The sequence below is a fragment of the Gymnoscopelus microlampas genome, assembly GCF_963454915.1.
Source record: "Gymnoscopelus microlampas genome assembly, chromosome: 11".
In the NCBI taxonomy this organism is placed as follows: domain Eukaryota; kingdom Metazoa; phylum Chordata; class Actinopteri; order Myctophiformes; family Myctophidae; genus Gymnoscopelus; species Gymnoscopelus microlampas.
In genome coordinates, this window is record NC_139948.1 from 8,007,640 (window position 1) to 8,029,185 (window position 21,546).

Sequence of the window (21,546 nt, forward strand, 5' to 3'; positions counted from 1 at the left end):
AGTGAGGCAGGTTGAGGTCACACACACACACTCACCAGGTCCGACGGTTCAATACAGTTCAAACGTAGGGGGGAAAAAAAGGAGAACAAAATGAAAGATGAATGTTTCAGAAGAAGAGAAGCACAGTATGGCCCCTATATCTCACACCCTGACACATTATTGAGCAGAGGCCACAATATGTCACAAAATCTCTGTCTGGTGGTGTGTGTGTGTGCGTGTGTGCAGACATACATACAAATGTGTCAGAAGTGGATCTTAGGTGAGGGGGGGGGGCGATTTTGATAACTCTTTCCACCTTGGTTGGGTGCTATACGAAGTACAACCTTGAAGGGAATAGTGCATTATTTAGACTTCATCATTCAGTGTGTGGCCCAGTGTCTGCAGGGCAATTCAGCCCGCAGCATTTTTGTTTTCCCTCCGGGGAACGTTCTCCGTCGTATAGGATCGTGCAAAAATGAGTAAGTCTCGTCGCAATTTGACCATTCCGGAGTGAACGAATGGGAGGGGCAGGGGGCACTGGACAAGACATTGCCGCTGCTGTGTACATAAACAGCTGTGATGAATGTTTTATCAAAACTCAAACATTTATGTGATTCGTTGGGCGGTCATCTCTACCGGGGGGGAATCTAATATGTTTCCGCAGGAAGAAAAACAAGTAATGGCAAAACAATACTCAAATGCCTGTAAGTGTAAGCTCAAAAAAAAAAGAGCTAATATCGAGAGAGAGTAGCTTTAACCCATTAACTCATACACTGCCACTGACGTAATAAACGTAATTATTCCCGTTTACCAAACCTGCCACAGACGTAAAAAACGTAATTATTATTATTATTATTATTATTATTTTTTTTGACTCAAAGACCAAGGAGATATGATTTTTCGAAGGAAAAGACTCCCATCCACTTCCTTGTTAACTTAAAGCTTAAAAATTCTGTATCTCAGCTCCTGAGGACTTTTTTTTTTTCAATGAAAAATCTCTGGCAGTGGGCAAACGCGGCCGGCAATAAGTCTGGCAGTGAATGAGTTAAGGCCCGGGAACACATCGGGTGTCATTTTAAGATTTCTTTGGCTATTCAAAAATAGCAGATCTACAAGCTCATAGCGCGGCACCGAGTGCCGCGCTATGAGCTTGTAGGTCTGCCATTTATTTATTTTTTAATCGTGAAAATGTGTGCAAATCTTTGATTATACATATTTTTAAAGCGAACATTTTTAACTCATGTTACAACTTCTGGGGGGGGTCCCTGGAACAAAATATTTTGAGATGGGGGTCCACGGCCAAATACATATCATTGTGGGGGGGTCCTTAGCATGAACAAAGTTTGAGAACCACTATAGCATCATAAGTTTTTTTCAAAAAACTGTTAGAAAACATGTGTAGAATCCCCCAGAAGCAAAGATTTGAGTTAAAATGTTTAAAAATATATATATTCAAAGATTTGCACACGTTGTTCAGGATTTCTCAAAAATAGCAGATGAGCTTGTAGATCTGCTATTTTATAGAATAGGCAAAGTATACAACAATGGTTTAAGTGGCTACACAGATGCGTTCCCGGGCGCAATGGGTTAATAAACTGTTGAGGAAGTTCATTCTAGGTTTTCGACTGAAGAGTGGCCCACAAGGTTCTTTTTTTACATTGAATACCGGAGGCCTCGTTACAATGCTCGCAGACAAGGTCAACATTAAACATGGCAACAAACAAAAAAGAACGAGCAAGCAATTATTATGGAAATATGCTTGTCATTTTATAATCATAATGAAAGGTATGAAATCTTGCAAAACACTGTACAGAAATGGCCTTGAACAAAAGTCTGACCTCAATGAAGCATTGCATGCGACTGAGGCTTAAAAATTAATGTGCCCTGTTGTCCTCACTGTTCATTGATGTTACTTGTATATCTTTTACCGAAAGCAAAGCAAACCAAATGTATCCATTGCTAACTCTGAGTCTGTACGTGTATCCATCTCCACAGGCCTGTCCTCACCGATGCAACTCGTTGCAACTCCTTGAAAACAAAACCGTTTTAAGGCCAGTCCACACCAAAGCAACTTACGGGTTCATTTGTTTACATGTGCGCAACCTCAGAGTGAGTATTTTACTGTGTATACAAAGCCAGTCCACACCAAAGGAACTTACGGGTTCATTTGGTTACATGTGTGCAACCTCAGAGTGAGTATTTTACTGTGTATACAAAAATATATATCTTTTTTTTTTAATCTGCGATGAGACTGATTCTGATTAACTCATTTACTGCCACTGACGTAATAAACGTAATTATTCCCGTTTACCAATCCTGCCACCGACGTAAAAAACGTAATTTTAATTTAAAAAAAAATATATATATATATATATATATTTTTTTTTTTTTTTTTTTTTGCCCAAAGACCAAGGAGATATGATTTTTCGAAGGAAAAGACTCCCATCCACTTCCTTGTTAACTTAAAGCTTAAAAATTCTGTATCTCAGCTCTCAGAGTACTTTTTTTTTTCAATGAAAAATCTCTGGCAGTGGGCAAACGCGGCCAGCAATAAGTCTGGCAGTGGATAAGTTAACTCATTGAGTGCCATTGACGTGTCATGTGTTTTACCGCAATGGCGCAACGTGCCAATGACGTGTTTGACGTGTTTTGGAAAAAAAACGTTCAGGACCCAAGATATCCTCATTTGAAGATTTGCTGCTCCATTCACTTCTTGTTTAACTTATTACTGAAAAAGGCTGTATCTCGACTCCTGAGCACTTTTTTTTTATATGTTTCAATGTTATTATGCTATTTTCAAAAGGCAGACAATTAATGTCAACACGGTCCAATGACCTCGTTGACATTTGCGAAACCACACAGTGCAACCCTCAGTGATTAGCACCCACCAGGGGATCGATTATACTGGAGACAAATATTCTGTGACTACTTGAAAAAGGTATAAGGAAATTGGAAAATTGCTGGCACAGTTCGCAATTATTTTTTTCATTTCATTGGCAGTGAATGAGTTCCCGGTTCGAAGGGGTTAATAGTACAACAGCCAATAATGTCCGACTTTTCTTGGGACACCCTGGTCAGCGCCCTATAGCGATGAATAAGTACTCGTACATCAGAGTTCCCGGTTAGTTTACGGCTTACCGTTTTGTACACTCCCTTTAGAAAACATTACCAGTCCAACCACAAGAAATCAGCAGTTGTCTGCACCAGACAATATACATCGTCTGCTCATAAAAACAAATCTATGTAGGTGTTAAAGCCATCAATTCCCCCCACCCGGAGCAGTTTTAACCCATTAAGACCGGGAACGCATCTGTGTGTCATTTTGAGGTTTCTTTGGCTATTCAAAAATAGCAGATCTACAAGCTCATAGCGCGGCACCGAGTGCCGCGCTATGAGCTTGTATATCTGCTATTTGTTTTTAAATAAAATCGTGAAAATGTGTGCAAATCTTTGAACGTATTTTTTTTTTTTACTCAAATCTTTGCTTCTGGGGGGTCCCTGGAACAACATGTTTTGAGATGGGGGGGTCCGTGGACAAATACAAATCATTTTGGGGGTCCTTGGCATGAAAAAAGTTTGAGAACCACTGATATTATAGCAACATATGTTTTAAAAAAAATCATTTTTTCGTAACGCGGCACCACTACGAGCTTGTAGATCTGCTATTTTTGAATAGCCCAAAGTATAAAATAATGGTTTAAGTGGTTACACAGATGCGTTCCCGGTTGAAATGGCTTAATACAAAGACCGCAGCGGCAGCACACAGTGTAAACAAACCAAGAAGGGTGTTCCAATAAATCAGGCTGATTCAGTTTGCTTTACACACAAGGCGAGGAGGATTATCCTATTTGAGATAAAAGGGGGGAGAGAGGGGGGAAAGAATCCTTTATTAGCCAATTGTTTTGGGCTCGTCTCTGGCAGTTTTTTTTGGTTTGGTTTTGTTTAACCCATTCAGACCGGGAAAGCATCGGTGTCATTTTAGATGTTTAGCTAAAAAAAAGCGTACTTCGGCTATCCAAAAATAGCATCTATCTCTGCTGTCCGGCAAAAACTCCAAAATGTTCATTTTTCAGGAAATGAAACAAAAAGTGGAGTTAGGAGGTTTCAGGGTAAAGGGTGTTCATTAGCACTGATTTATGGAAAAGAATTCAAAGGCCCCACTTCGTGTCGCGCTACGAGTTTGTAGATCCGCTATTTTTGAAAGATCTGCTATTTTTGAAAAAAATCGCGAAAATTGAAAGCGAAACATTAGCTTCTGCGGGGGTCCCTGGAACAACACGTTTTGAGATGGGAGTCTGCCGGCCAAATACATGTCATTTTGGGTGGTCCTTGACATGAAAACGTTTGAGCATCCCCGATTACAGCAACATAAAACTGTTTTTTTTTATTTAGAAGACATTTGTGGAATCGGCCTCAGGTCTTAACACATTAACCGCCAAGAACGTAGTCCTACGGTCCGTTAAATCCAACTGTTAAGCGCCGAAACCGTAGTCCTACGGTGCGGGTGTTTTTTCCTTTTTTTCAAAAAAAAAAATCTTCAATTTTTTTTTTCGGGGACCCTTTTCAGTGTAACACCACCGGAAGTGACCCGGAATTTACCCGGAAGTAATTGTTTCCCGTCCGCCTCTATTCTAAGGCGCACACTATAACTCCATTTTGACTGTTGTAGTTTTTTCTCCTCGCATTTCCCATGTTAACATAAACGGTCAGAACTCATACATCGCGGCTCCTTTTGACACGCGGTCTCGACGAGTACACAAAGGGACATGTGGACGATGTTTACAAACAGTGGATCGCGGATTGTAAAGGATTTTAACGGGGCCTATGGCGACTTGAAAGAAACAAAAAACAACAATAAAAGCTTGGCAGTGGTGAGCACATTATGAGATTAGCCCTTGGCGGTGGATGTGTTAATGGGTTAAATGAGTGAGGAGGGTGATAGGAAGGAAGGAGAGAAAACAAGGGGGGGGGGGGGGGGGGCAGGGGGATAATACAGGAGGAGATCAGCGCATCGATCACCGTCAAGAAGGCAGAGTTAAAGCAAGGAGCGAGATGCGCCAGAGTTTTGGTTCTCTTAACCCTTCCAGACCGGGGAACGCATCCGTGTAATTCTTTTGATTTCTTTGGGGCTATTCAAGAATAGCAGATCTACAAGCTCGTAGCACGGCACCGAGAGCCGAAAAAATCGTGAAAATGTGTGCACATCTTTGAATATACATACATTGTTTAAAGCAAACATTTGTAAAATATGTTGTTCCAGGGACCCCCCAGAAGCAAACATTTGAGTTACAAATGTTCGCTTTAAAAAAAGATACATATTCAAAGCTTTGCACCCATTTTCACGATTTTTCAAAAATAGCAGATCATTATACAAGCTCGTAGGTACGAGCTTGTGTAACTAAGCTATTTTTGAACAGCCAAAGAAACCTAAAATGGCAGAGATGCGTTCCCGGATTGAATGGGTTAATACTTCAAGGTCACATGCATACTTTGTGTCTGCAGCGGCACCGGGATGGGGTGTCAGGGAGAAGAGGTGCAGTGGGCTGAAGTAACCTTAGCATTGTCTCGAGCACTACTTGAGTACAATGTAAAAGGTACTTTTATACTACTAGAGTATGTCCATGTCTTAATACTTCTACTCTACTACATCTCAGAGACACCGGTATTGTACTTTTTACTCCACTACAATTATTTCACGTTCATAGCGCGGCACCGAGTGCCGCGCTATGAGCTTGTAGATCCGCTATTTTTGAAAAATCTTGAAAAAAAATGTTTTAGATTGTTTTCAATTTTTTTTTTTAGGATTTAGAAAACATTTTTAAGAATCGTCTCAGGTCTTAATGGGTTAATGTTAATAATTTGCCAATAATTAAATATTCAAGTAGTAAATCAAAAGATTGTCAATTTGTTTCAGAAATAAGTAGATATATAAGTTCACAACGCGTCGCGATAAGCATCTATTTTCAAATGGCCGAAGTATGATATAGGGATAAGTGGTTAATGATCAATAATTATAGCCCAATAATGTCATATATTTGTGTCTCTGAAATGGTCATTCTGCATAATGAGCACTTGCATGTTTGCTACTTCTATGCTAATACTAATAAAGTGAACCTTGACCTTGAGTTGAGCACCATTTTGAATGTAGGACTTTTACTTACTTCAAGTCCATACCCGTCGGGGGGATATGAGCCCCCCAAAGTATGTGCAGTGTGGGTCATGCGCTGTGCACACACAGTATATCAGGGATGGAAAGTGACTTTGTACTTGGTACCTGCAACACTTGCAACACACACACACACGTGTGAGCGTCTCGTCGCCGCGTCGTGGAGCCACAGCGAACACACACACAAACACACACCCGCTCATAAACAGTTCCAACACACACACACACACACGTTTGTATTACTATACTTGTAAGGACATCAACACTTTAGGACAGCCATTTTATGAATGCCATTTAAAAATATATATATCATTTTGCCATTTTTAACCGTAAGCCTAAAGCCGAAAAACAGCAGATCTACAAGCCCACAACGCGTCGCGCTGCGACGCGTTGTGGGCTTATAGATCGGCTGTTTTTCGGTGCATGACACTGGCGCGCAACTAAGTGTAAATCACGTTTAACTCTAATTCCAATCCCTAAACCTAACCTCTAAATGTCTAATCCTGACCTGAAAGTTTCTGTAATTGTAAACGTATCTCTAAAAATAGTTTTTTAACTATAAAAAAAAACATTTGTCTTGTGAGGACCAGGAAAACGGTCCTCACAATGTATATTTCTTCAAATTCTACTATACTTGGTGCTCGCAAGTATAGTAATACAAACACACACACACACACGCGCGCGCGCGCCCTGTCTCGAACACGCACGAATATTGTGCGTGTGAATCTGCGTGCTTGTAGCATGAAGATGATATCCAAGGTGCTCGTGTAAATGAAGTGCCAGACGGCATCAGTCTAACAGAGTGGGTCTATGGATTTGACGCAAGTTTGATCATTCATCCCCGGTCCCAACGACCCACACCCCAGAGGGGACGGAGGGAGGGAGGCAGGGGTTTGTGTGCGTGGCTGCCAGACCCTCCAGGGAGGCCGCAGGGGGTCGAGAGAGAGAGAGAGAGAGAGAGAGAGAGAGAAGAGGGTGGGCGTTTGCTGCCAAGTACTTACCAAAAACACCCTGTAGGCGTCCTTCCGGGTGACGGCGCCCCAGCACGCGTCCGTGTCGTTGTACTTCGTGCCTTTGGCGCTGCATGAGTGGTTCCCACTGCACAGGAGGGACGGGCAGAACCGCACGCACACACACACACACACACACACACACACACACACACACACACACAGAAATATGGAATCACAATTTAACTCTGAAAAGTTGTATCCATGCGTCACTTTGAGGGTGTACAAATGCTACCAAACGGGCCCGGGTTACATTTGGACATCCTCAGAGTTAAAAGGATAACTGGCTAATAAGCCTTATATGCCTTAATACATTATAATGTGCCCTATTTATTTTAGAAATGCTTTCACTCAATACGGACCACTCCCGTCACAAGTTGATGATGTAATTTGTCCATGTGTGGTCGAGCCCTATGGAATGTATGGAATGCATATGCAAATAAAAACCAACATAACACTTCCTAAGGTTAATATGAGCATCAAAGCAATTATTTCAAATACATTTTTATTAGCACACACATTCCATAGGGCCGGACCACACATGGACAAATGACATCATCAACTTGGGACAGGTGTTGTCCCTATTGAGGGAAAGATGAACTATTTATAAAATGAATACAATATTTAAATACAGTACTTGGTTCATCGCTACCACAGCAATGGTTCAGATAGTGACTAGACAAACATCCGTCTCGGCTGCCGTCGGGGGGCGTCGCGTCGGCACATAGAGTTTCACAATTCCAGAATCACCTTTATTGTCACATCACAGATGTACGGGTGTAAAGAAGAGGCTGAAATGATTTTATTTTCTGTTTTGTCGTTTCTTTCCACCACGGAGATGTGAAGACGGCAGTCAGTTAACCCATTTAGACCGGGAAAGAATCAGTGTCACTTTTAGATTTCTTTGGCTATTCAAAAATAGCGCGGCTCATAGCGCGGCACTGCGCTATGATATATATTTTTTTTTTTTGCAAATCTTTGAATATATACATTTTTTAAAAGCGAACATTTGTAACTCAAATCTTTGCTTCTGGGGGGGGGGGGGGGGGTCCCTGGAACGATATATTTTGAGATGGGGGGTCCGCATTTTGGGGGTCCTTGACATGAAAAAAGTTTGAGACAACATACGTTTTTTCCCCAAAAAAAACATGAGGTTTTAGAAGACATTTGTAGAATCCCCCCAGAAGCAAAGATTTGAGTTACAAATGTTCGCTTTAAAAAAAACATATATTCAAAGATTTGCACAAACGATTAAACGATTAAAATAAATAAATAGCAGATATACAAGCTCATAGCGCGGCACTCGGTGCCGCGCTACGAGCTTGTATATCTGCTATTTTTGAATAGCCAAAAGGGTAAAATAATGCTAATTAGCTCAAATCTAAAAGATGACACAGATACGTCCCAGGTCTTAAATGGGTTAGAAAAAAAAAAATGTCCCCACTTGATGTTGCAGAGCGGACGGGGGATGAATGAAAAAGGGAGGGACACGGCGCGTCTGGCGTCTCTGGGATGTGAGGTGGAAAATTAATGAGTGTCACTCAAGAGCCATCGCGAGACAGCGCCGCGCTGGTGGTGGCAAAGTGTGACAGGGCTGTAAGCGTCGATAGAATCATTAGGAGCCTGCCTGGGCCACCTGCAGTCTGACTCTTAACTCGTTAAGACCGGGGGAACGCACCTGTGGCATGTTTTGATGATTTCTTTGGCTATTCAAACATAGCATATCTACAAGCTCATAGCGCGGTATGAGCTTGTTTTTAAAAGAATTGTGAAAATGTGTAAAAATCCTTGAATATATGTATTTTTTTAAAGGGTCTACACCATGAATTTTAACTTTTTCTTAATTTTTGTGTGTTTTTGGTCTCCCCCACCTCTCTTCTGTTCCAACAAATACCCGACTTCGAGCATGCAGACTTTCATAGGCTATCTGTGGTTTTCATGTAAATTGGTCTGAAAACAGTCCGTCAGATTTGTTCCCCCACCCTACGTCACGTCTGGGAACAATTCCTCCCGTTTTTCAGTTCTAACCCCCAAAAAAAAATCTAAAAATAAATTAAATTTTTTTTTTTTTCATTTTTTTTTTTTTTTTACATTTTTTCTTATTTTATTTTTTTACTTTTTCCACACAGAACCAGGACATGACATGCATACAAACTGGCTCAATAGCGCCCCGTGCCAAACAGGACAATGTGGTATTGCAGGTGAAAGTGCTTTATAAGCCAGAGAGAAGTTAGTTGGAATGAGTATATCTGAGGCTTGATTTAGGCTCAAACCTTTTGAAAAACGTTTGAGGGACATAAACAATATGATATCAAATATTATTATTATTTTTTAAATTCATGGTGTAGCTCCTTTAAAGTGAACATTTTTCAAACATTTGCTTCAGGGGATTCGACATATGTCTTCTAAATCATAACAGTTTTTTTTTTTAAACTTATGTTGCTATATATGTCAGTGGTTCTCATACTTTTTTCATGTCAAGGACCCCCAAAATGATATATATATATATGGCCGTGGACCCCCATATGAAAATATTTTGTTCCAGGGACCCCGAGAAGCGAAGATTTGAGTTACAAATAAATACAAAAATATCTATATTCAAAGATTTGCACACATTTTCCACGATGTTTAAATAAATAGCAGATCCACAAGCTCATAGAGTGCCACGCTAGGAGCTTGTAGATCTGGTATTGTTTGAGTAGCCCAAAGGAAATCTAAACATTGACATATATGCGTTCCCGGTCTTAACGGGTTAACCCATTAAGACCTGGAACGCATCTGTGTCACCTTAGATTGCTTTGGCTATTCAAAAATAGCAGATCTACAAGCTCATAGCGATATGAGCTTGTAGATCTGCTATTTTTTAAAACATTTTTTTAAGAATCGCCTCAGGTCTTCACGGGTTAAGGGAAAAGAATGTTGCTTTCAAGTGTCGATTCATCTCGGCGCGCTTGGCATGCGGCGGAGGTTTGTGATCGTAATGAGGCTTTTTTTTTTTGGGGGGGGGGGGGGGGAGGTTCAACGCCTTGCTCTCGCTCTCCGTGCCGTCGCCGTGTCGGGTGGAAAGCTTATACTGTACGTTCAAAGACGTTACTTTTTCACGGAACACAATAAAAAAAATAACCTGCGTTACGATGGATTCAATGTGTTAGTTATTATTTAGTCACAAGCTCTTGTTAATTATTGTCATTGGTTTAAATATTTATAAATATTTACAAAGCGCACAAAACCTCTCCATTTTGGCCAAGTATTATAGGTGAAAAATTAAAAAATATATATATGTTTTTTTTTAGCTATATACAGATGTGCCATTTCAAAACTTCAAATGTCCTGCCATCGCCAAGACAGTACATTTTCAGGGGATTCCCAGGGCAATAAGAGGGACAAAGAAGGGCATTTAAAATGCTGAATTATTTTGATGATCACTGCTTTTATGATGCTAATTAATTTGAGCAACTGGTCAAGGACCTCTTCAAATCACCTTTCGCCTCATAATGAGTCTGACACCTTCTTCAACACACATTATTTTGTTCTCATGTATATGGATGTCTGTTGAAGGGAAAAACGGGGGTGTGTAGTGTGTAGTGTAGTGAAAAAAATGCATTTTCAGGGCACTTTCAGGGAAAGAACAGTAACGTGTGAAGTTTTGAAGTGGCACATCTGTAGCGGAAATAGATGACTTACTAGCTCACAACGCATTGCAAATTGACACTTTCTGAGCTTGTCGATTGGATATTTTAACAAAGTAGCCCTAATTTACGGGGGGAAAAAAACATAAGTTGAAATACGGACACACAAGGTTTCCGCCGAGCAGCGTTGACGTGAGAAGAGGTGGAAATGCAGTGTTAATGTCCTATTGTCGCCTGCTCACTCACCTGTGCTGCCATCTAAAAAAAAAGAATGTTTTTATGAACGCCCATAAAATAAGCCTTACACAAGCCCTCATGGCTCATTGAGCACCCATGGGTGATGTTAGACGAGAGCATAGAGCTATAATGGGGGGATAGATGGTTCATTGTATGGGGGTTGTGTTCAAAAAAACGCAAACGTTTTGGCCACATAACTTTCATATTCTGTGTTGTTTGATGTGAAGTCACATGCCTCTAAAGTGTAGACCATTATTTGAACGTGCACATGGCTATTTTATACCTCATTTCTATTGGAAAACATGTTTTAGAGATTTCACTCATGTTCTGATTATTCAAAACACAAATAATAATCAGCTGGGAACTTGAGTAGTCTTTTCACACAGAGGCAAATATTGTACTTTGTACTCCACTACAATTATTAGTTGTTAGTTACTTACAGATTTAGATTATTATTACAAAACATATATTAACCAAGTAAGCCCTATGTTATTCTTCAGCCATTAACCCATTAAGACCTGAGGCGATTCTTTAAAAAAATCTAAATCCTAACAGTTTTTTTTTTTAAATATAAAAAATATTTGTTCACGATTTTTCAAAAATAGCAGATCTACAAGCTCATAGTGCGGCACTCGGTGCCGCGCTATGAGCTTGTATATCTGCTATTTTTGAATAGCCAAAGACATCTAAAGTGACACAGATGCGTTCCAGGTATCAATGGGTTAAGACCTGAGGCGATTCTTAAAATTATTTTCTAAATCCTAACAGTTTTTTGAAAAAAATCTAAAAAAAAATGTTTCAAGATTTTTCAAAATCCATGGAGAGTTGTAATTTTAAATCTATTGTTAAATTATTGTTATTGTTAAATGTTTATTCTCCAATATAAAGATTTATAAAAACAAAGCAAAAATGGGTTAATGAAGTATTCAAATCAATAAATCAATCAGTCAATCAGTACTGCAAGTATATTTCAACGGCAATACTTTTTTCTATTAACACTCAAGTAAAATGTTGAATACAGGACTATACATTGTGGCGTTGCTACTTTTACTCAAGTAAAACAAAAGCAGAGTACCTCTCCTCTCCCACCACTGTCTCCAACTACAATGAACTAGCTCATTCACACCCTGTCTGCCCAACTGAGCCGCAATAAAGAAGCTGTCGGACGGCCAAGTCAACGGGGGGAACGCTGTGCCAGCAGCGGTGCCGGCATGAGGTCAGGAAACACTTTTATTGTCCCTGTCCCTCGCTGGACGCGCTCAGAAGCACACCGAGGAAAACAGCCAAAACGTACAGGAGGACGAAGTCTGGAGAGACACTGGGGAGGAGCACAGAGAGGTCCTGCTGTGTCCTGCCAAAAAAAACAGCTTATCCCTTTAAGACCGGGAACAAATCTGTGTCATTTTTTGAGATTTGTTTGGGCTATTAAAAAATAGCAGATCTGCAAGCTCATAGCGCAGCACTCGAGCTTGTAGATCTGCTATGTTTTGGGAAAAGAATTGTGGAAATGGGTGTAAATCTTTGAATATATATATATATATATATATATATATATATATATATATATATATATATATATATATATATATATATACACACATTTTGTACTCAAATCTTCTCTGGGGCTCCCTGGAACAATATTTTGAGATGGGGGGTCCGCGGACAAATACATATCAGGTTAAGGGTCATTGACATGAAAAAAGTTTGAGTTTTGAGAACTGATATTATTTTTTTTAACTGTTTTTAACCGTTTCTTTTTTTTTATTTGAGTTAAAAATGTTAGCTTTCAAAAATATATACATTCAAAGATATGCACAAACTTTCACGATTTTTCGAAAACAAATAGCAGATCTACAAGCTCATAGTGTGGCACCCGGTGCCGCACTATGAGCTTGTAGATCTGCTATTTTTGAATAGCCCAAGTTTAAGATAATGGTTAACGTGGTTAAAATCTAAAATGCGTTCCCGGTCTCAATGGTTTATAGGAGGGAGGAGGACTGGCGAAGGAACGAAGGTCGAAGGGAACTTGAAGCCCGATTCGAGAATAGCCGAGCCTACGAGCGCACAACGCATCGTGGACGCAATGTGTTGTGAGCTTATACGCCATCGCACAGCTGGGGCACAAATTAGGCTTGATGTGGTAGAAAAAAAGTCATGGATTGGTGAGGTCGCGCATACCAGTAGGGTTGCGATGCTTAACCCATTAAGACTGGGGAAGCATCTGTGTCATTTTAAGATGTCTTTGGCTATTCAAAAATAGCAGATGTAGCTTGTAGATCTGCTCATTTTTGAAAGATCGTGAAAATCTTTGAACATGTATATTTTTAAAGCAAACATTTGTAGAATATCTTGTTGCAGGGACCCCCCCAGAAGCAAAGATTTGAGTTACAAATGTTCGCTTTAAAAATATATATATATATATTCAAAGATTTGCACACATTTTCACGTTTTTTCAAAAATAGCAGATCTACAAGCTCGTAGTGCGGCACCGAGTGCCGCGCTACGAGCTTGTAGATCTGCTATTTTTGAATATCCAAAGAAATCTAAAATGACAGAGACCCGTTCCTTGATTGAATGGGTTAATCAAATCGCTTGTAAAAAATAAAATAAAATAAAAATGATTATCAATAAAGTCATGAAATAATGGATTAGTCTTCATTCCCTGTTTTGAGCATGTCATAATAGAAAATTCCCCCAAAAATGTTGTTGTTGTATCACATGACACTGTTGTGTGAAAAGGTATAGATATGCACAGCATATATATGAACAAATACACTTAAAAGTGTGTTATTTCCAGCTCTAACTGAAACGGTATAACATGTCAATGCATTTGGTGAGGTTTCTCTTACCAGGCCACTTCAGTGAGTGATATGGGCACGGCGGCGGCGTAGATGGCCAGGTCTCCGTACAGGTACACGATGATGCAGATGTAGAACATGTTCACACCGACTGCAAGACACAAACCAATGCATCACATTACATAATGTATAACTGTGCCTTTTCATGGGTGTTTTGTAGGGTTGTCCGATATTGGCTTTTTTACCGATAACCGATATACCGATATTGTCCAACTCTTAATTACCGATACCGATATCAACCGATACCGATATATGCGGGGATTATTGTGATTAGGGTAAACTCAAATTTCATATCACACACACCATATACAGTAAGAACTCCTGTAACTTATTTATAAAGCAAAAAAAAAAAAAAAAAACTTTTTTTTTTTCAAAAACCGATACCGATATTTTCCCGATATAAATTGTTATGCTAATATCGGCCGATAATATCGGGAGGCCGATAATATCGGACATCCCTAGTGTTTTGGCAACACCTCTGGTAGCCACGTGGTCATTACAGCATCTGTTCATAGCTTGTTTTTTTTTGCTACATTACCAGAGAGAATACATTTCTGGTTCCAAAGCCCTTCCTGTAAGAGAGTGTGTCTGTGTGTGTGTGTGTGTGTGTGTGTGTGTGTGTGTGTGTGTATGTGTGTGTGTGTGTGTGTGTGTGTGTGTGTGTGTGTGTGTGTGTGTGTGTGTGTGTGTGTGTGTGTGTGTGTGTGTGTGTGTGTGTGTGTGTGTGTGTGTGTGTGTGTGTGTGTGTGTGTGTGTGTTTTTAGCGGGAGTGTAGGGGGCAGGCAGTAGCTCAGGTTTGGCCAGCTTGGAATCGGAGGGCTGCTGGTTCGATCCCTGGCCGCCCCCTGTGTTACTGTGGAAGTGTCCTTGAGCAAGACACTGAACCGAAAACCGTGCCTTGCACGGTTTTCGTGCAGTCCAGACACCGGCAGACACTCGAGGCAAAATAATCGTGTTCAGAGAAGTTGAACGCACAACCCGTTTATGTGGAAAGATTGTGGAAAGAAAGTGAATAATGATATACAAAATACGTTTTTTTAACCCATTAAGACAGAGAAAAGCATCTGTCATTTTAGATTGTAACCACTTTAATCGTCATTTTAAACTTTGGCTATTCAAAAATAGCAGATATACAAGCTCATAGTGCGAGATCTACTATTTTTGAGAAATCATGAACATGTGTGCAAATCTTTGAATATATGTATTTTTTTAAAGCGAGCAAATATATTTTCAAATCTTTGCTTCTGGGAATTCTATAAATGTTTTCCAAATCCTTTTGAAACGGGCCTCCCTAAATAGGCCTTTCTATAGGCCTCAGTGGTTCAATTTGAGTTAAAAATGTTCAAAGATTTGCACACATTTTCATGATAAAAAAAAAATGCAGATCTACAAGCTTGTAGCCCTGAAGTGTTTTCTAATAGCCAAAGAAATCTAAAATGACACAGACGCGTTGCCGGATTGAATGGGTTAAATTGACAAAGTTACATAGAATATGAACTTAAATTGTACTTTGACGAATTAAAGGCGTCACACACCAAAAACAGCCGAACTACACGCTTGTAGATCTTCTATTTCTTGTGTGCGACCCTGTCATACGACGGCATATATATTAAGCATCACTGAGCTGTAGGTTCGTGCGTATACATTTGTTACACACGTGAGAATGCAAAGGCAGCAATATTTCCTCTTCACCAGCCATAATAAACACACACTCCCATTTCAAACTGCATATCTTCGCCAAACATGGTAAATCTACAAGTTCACAAAGTATGAAGCAACGGCTAGTGGATGCACGTCCCACATCAGAGACACATTCTATTCCAAAAGGACGCATTAAAAAAAAATAATAAGGCCTGAGGTTCCGATTCTACAAAATGTCTTCTAAATCCTAACCGTTTTCTGAAAAAAAACTATGTTACTATATCAGTGGTTCTCAAACCTTTTCATGTCAAGGACCTCCAAAATTGTAAAATTGCATTTGGCCGCCGACCCTCATCTGAGAATATGTTGTTCCAGGGACCCCCCAGGAGCAAAGATTTGAGTTACAAATGTTCGCTTTTTAAAAAACATATATTCAAAGACTTGCACAAATTTTCACGATTTCTCAAAAATAGCAGATCTACAAGCTCATAGCGCGGCACTCGGTGCCGTGCTATGAGCTTGTAGATCTGCTATTTTTGAATAGCCAAAGTATAAAATAACGTTTTAAGTTAAACTACCTAACGTTGCGTCCAAAAGGGACACATGGAATGTTACTTTGACGAAAACAAAAAATCTGCAGAAGGATATAAACTTTTTCGATTTACCGTCTGCTGTGTGGCTGACAGCTCCGAGTCTTGATATATATTTTTTGATAAGAGGCTTTCATAGCTCACCATATTTAACTGTCAATGGATGGTTGGCTGCTGAGAGATTTGAGACCAGCTTGGAAGCATTCCACTTGGTCCAACGGGGGAGTTGCCTTCAAGCAATGCTGCAGCATCGATTGCTTCATAGATTTGTTTGAAAAGCGCCGTCGGAGTCTGACCTGATTAACAAGTTCTAATTCGCTGTACATCGCCAACCACTAACCTCCTCGCCTTCGAAAAACAAAGTTGTCTGTCAGACTGACGTGTGTGGGTGTGTTGGTAAATTAATATTCGATTTGTGAATACTCCTCGAATATGGGGAAAATGTCTATATTTGAATAAGAAAATTAATATTTGAATTAAAATAAATTAAAACCCTTTTTTAATGTTTATTTGACAGGGAAATACAAAGAAACAATGTATCGTATTGTTATAAAAACAAACAAAAGATATGTTTTATTGGATCCGAGCACAAAGAGGGACAATGGGTGAACACCATAAGTCCACTACAGTTAATTAACCGATGTCATTGTGTTCATGTTTTGCCTTGTCTTCTTGGTGCTACTTGTTCTGATTCTGAATATGTGTTATTTAGTACCATACTGTATGTCAATGCTTTGGCAATATAAGAATGCTTGTCATGCCAATAAAGAATAATGTGAATTGAATTGAGAGACAGAGAGACAGAGAGACAGAGAGACAGACACAGACACAGAGACAGAGAGAGAGAGAGAGAGAGAGAGAGAGAGAGAGAGAGAGAGAGAGAGAGAGAGAGAGAGAGAGAGAGAGAGAAAGAGAAAGAGACAGAGAAAGAGAGAGAGAGAGAGAGAGAAAGACAGACAGACAGAGAGAGAGACAGAGAGACTGGCTGTTGTGTAGCCTATAATATCTGCATTACTCCTCCTCGTAGTGTAAACCAACCCGATTTTCTCATTTACATTGGTGCTATTTAGCCTACTTTAGCTATATGTTCAATAATATAGTTTCATGTGTCCGATTCACTATTGTGTGTCTTAACTTGTTTCAAATACACGTTCAACATACACGTATATATATATATATATATATATATATATATATATATATATATATATATATATATATATATATATATATATATATATATATATATATATATATATATATATATATGCATAATTACAGCCATAGAACAGCATCGCTATAGGCTTCGAGTGGTTAAAAGGTCCCGTCCCTGTTGGAAGGCATACATTATCTTCTCCCACAGCTCTCCGTTTCATCTGGTTTGCTCCATCACTCACTATCTGGGTCAACGGCACTACGTCACGTCACGCCCGGCTGGAAATATTAATCACACTAATTAACCCGTTAAGACCGGGAACGCATCTGTGTGTCATTTTAAAGGATTTATTTGGGCTATAAAAAAAAAATAGCAGTTATACAAGCTCATAGCGCGGCACCGAGTGCCGCGCTATGAGCTTGTAGATCTGCTTTTTTTTTTTTTTTTTGTAAAGTGTGTGCAAATCTTTGAATACATATATTTTTTTGTGAACATTTTTAACTCAAATCTTTGCTTCTTGGGGGGGGGGGGGGCATATTTTGAGATGGGGTTCCGCGGCCAAATACATATCATTTTGGGAGGTCCTTGACATGAAAAAAGTTTGAGAACCACCAATTATAGCAACAACATACGTTTTTTTCAAAAATGGGTTAGGATTTAGGAGACATTTGTAGAATCCCCCAGAAGCAAAGATTTGAGTTACAAATATTTGCTTAAAAAATATATATACATAGAAAGATTTGTACACATTTTCACGTTTATTGTTCAAAAATAGCAGACCTACAAGCTCATAGCGCGGCACCGAGTGCCGCGCTATGAGCTTGTAGATCTGCTATTTTTGAATAGCCCCAGAGAAATCTTAAAATGACACACAGATGTGTTCCCGGCCTTAAGGGGTTAAAATAATTCACTTGGTGATGGTGATGCTGGTCGTTGCCCCTGTACCTTCCCTCCTCCACGCCCACAAGCTCTCACAGAGGCGTAGCAGAGCCTTGTGGGTAATTTGTCATTCTGGTCTGTTTTTTTTTGATAGGATTTCAACCCTCAGAACTTGTGATTTGATACATGTATTTTTGATGCAAACGACAAAATCGAAGCGAGAGCATCGTCGGCGTCAGCATTTTGATCAAGTGTGGTTAAGTTCTGTGTGACTCCGAGGTGTTTGGAGAGGTACCCGACTTCAATGACAATATACTCCATCTCATTATAAAAATATATATATAAACAAGAAATGACAAAGTCATAATATACCAGCTTGCGGCAGGCTTTTTTTGCCCCAATCTGCAGCACAAAATGTAAAAGTTGTCTTTAAAATAAAATCTCAGCCATTCCAATGGGGGGGGGGGGGGGGGGGGAGAGAGAGAGAGAGAGAGAGAGAGAGAGAGAGAGATGCCTCCTTAACATTCCATTCAATCAGGTCTTTTGTTTGCACAGCTGAGACCACTAATGGCCCTAAGGCTCGCTGTAGGGGGGGGGGCGCCCGTTCAGAGTATGGGAAAGGGGAAAGTATCCCCATTGGCTTAGAGGACAGCCAATCAGGCAAATCTGTCGAAAATCTGTCGAATGCAAATCTGTAATGTGTTGAAAGTTGGTCTGTCTCTTCTTAGACCAGCTTTGCAAGCTGGTAAAAAACGAAAAACAAGTTCCTATGAGGCAAAAAAATCTGTGCCCCATCTGTAGTAAGACTGAGCACCCTCTAGGGGGCGTCCTCAGTCATTAGAGCAGTGGTTCTATAAGTGGGGTTCGGGGCCGCTCAGGGGTCCTTGGAGAAGTCCCAAGGGGGTCCCCAGCTAAATGAGAAACGATAGTTTCGGAACCAAATGGACGCTCATGGGTCTGTAACTCTGTGAGTGTACAAATGGAACCAAATAGACCTGTAAGCAAGTACAGGAATAAAATCCTATATCAATGTAAGAGTGGCCAACGACCCACATGTGGAAAAACAACAATTAACGAAACAAGAATGAATTGGATGACATAACCAATGTGAGAGTGTGTGTGAAATAGATCAATATATCAACCAATAACTCATACCAAATATCAACAACGTTTCAGAAACAGGGACAAACCGCAAACCACCAGTCTTTGCAAGCACCTTCACAGAAAAACAAGGGCAATGTCACTTACAATAAGCAGACATGGCAACCAATCAGCGTTGCAGAGCCTTTGTTTTTACCAAACACGCCCCCTTTCCACAGCCACGCCCCCACCATACATACATATATATATTATGAACTGAAGTGCACGCCCACAATTCAATCTAAACACCTCCCACAAATGGACAGGGTGTTTAGAGAGTGTTACACACACACACACACACTCAAAAAAAGGTGGCATGGTCACCTTTTTTCAACTGTTTTCGGGCCTCTCTCTCTCTCTCTCTCTCTCTCTCTCTCTCTCTCTCTCTCTCTCTCTCTCTCTCTCTCTCTCTCTCTCTCTCTCTCTCTCTCTCTCTCTCTCTCTCTCTCTCTCTCTCTCTCTCTCTCTCTCTCTCTCTCTCTCTCTCTCTCTCTCTCTCTCTCTCTCTCTCTCTCTCTCTCTCTCTCTCTCTCTCTCTCTCTCTCTCTCTCTCTCTCTCTCTCTCTCTCTCTCTCTCTCTCTCTCTCTCTCTCTCTCTCTCTCTCTCTCTCTCTCTCTCTCACAGACTGTCCACAACACGGCGCTCTGAACACAGGGCCCTTCCCTCTTCGGGCTGCGGTGGCGAGCGAGCGGTCAGTGGCGAGCCAGCGCAGCAGCCCGGGGATTGAGAGCTTTCAGCGGGAGATGACAGATCGCCGCGCTGCCCCGGCCATCCATCAACGCGCCTCGGGGTCTCAGAAGGCGGTTTCGACCGTCCGTCCGTCCGTCCGTCCGACCGACCGACCCGACCCTCCCTCTCTGCCCATTCATTACTGCCAGGGAAATGAGAGCGGCAGAGTCCATTAAGCCTTCAAGACCGGGAACGCACCCGTGTAACCCGCTTTAACCATTATTCTATACTTTGGGGCTATTCAAAAATAGCAGATCTACAAGCTCGTAGCGCGGCACTCGAGTGCCGCGCTACGAGAGATTGTGGATCTGCTATTTTTTTGAAAAACCCTGAAAATGTGTGCACATCTTTGAATATATATATATGTTTTCTAAAGGGAACATTTTAAATTATTATCTTTGCTTCTGGGGGGGTCCCTGGAACAACATATTTGGAGATGGCGGTCCGTGGCCAAATACATATCATTTTTGGGGGTCCTTGACATGAAAAAGTTTGAGAACCACTGATATAGCGACAACATACGTTTTTTTTTTCTAAAAAAAAACCTGTTAGGATTTAGAAGACATTTGTAGAATCCCCCAGAAGCAAAGATTTGAGTTACAAATGTTTGCTTTCAAACATGTATATCTTCAAAGATTTGAAATGCATATAGCACAAATGTTCATGATTTTAAAAAAAATAGCAGATCTACAAGCTTGTAGCGCGGCACTCGGTGCCGCGCTACAAGCTTGTAGATCTGCTATTTTTCTATTTTTGAATAGCCAAAGAAATCTAAAATGCGAACGGATGTGTCCCTGGTCTTAATGGGTTAAAAAGGAATAAAAAGGTGATGGGTTTATGGTTTTCACAGGGCAGATCGGTTTATCTTGTATGAATAAATGGCTGAGGGGTGGACGACACCAGCTGCGGTTGAATTTGCCTCAGACCAGGGGGGGTGGACATAATGATGCGGCGCGTGATAAACATCCGTTCCGACGGCATGAGGGAGTAGCCACGCTGTTTAGCTTTTAAGACACTAGACCATACCCGTCGGCGCAGCGCATCCGTGGGGGGATATGCGCACATGATCTGGCAACCCGGGAGGCAGTTCGTCCCATAGCTGGGCAGGCCCGTAACCATGGCGACAGTGTTTGACAGAAAAACGCTAATAAGAAGCTGAGATTTGATGAAATTGAAAAACGGGCTTCACAGTTGCGTTCAGATGGTAATGGTCAATGGCTGTGTGCAAAATCAGAGCAATTGGTCCAGCCAGTGAGGAGAACCGGGTATCTTCACTCACGTACTCACCACCACTACAGAGGTTACTAGAATTATAGTATGATTACCCGCCAAGGACGCAGATATGTGTTCTATTAAAGGGGCTAAACCATGAATTTCATTTTTTTTTAGGTTTTTAGTATTTTTTGGGCTCCCCAGTGTCTCTTGTACCCAAAAAAATATTTTTTTTTTAACATTCAGTCATTCATGCTCATTTCATGGATTTCCTGAATGGGCGTGTCTGAACAGGCCATTTATTTTGCATTGATGATGG

General features: G+C 40.6%; 1 protein-coding gene across 1 annotated transcript in view; it reads right to left on the reverse strand.

Moving 5' to 3' along the window:
- The window catches only part of tmem104 (transmembrane protein 104), a 183,538-nt gene that overhangs the window by 124,659 nt on the left and 37,333 nt on the right, over window positions 1-21,546 (reverse strand). The window contains exons 7-8 of the mRNA XM_084072389.1: window positions 13,871-13,970; window positions 7,147-7,243 (exon numbers count right to left, since the gene is read on the reverse strand). Coding sequence (XP_083928515.1) covers window positions 7,147-7,243; window positions 13,871-13,970 — 197 coding nt within the window. The remainder of the gene's footprint in view (window positions 1-7,146; window positions 7,244-13,870; window positions 13,971-21,546) is intronic.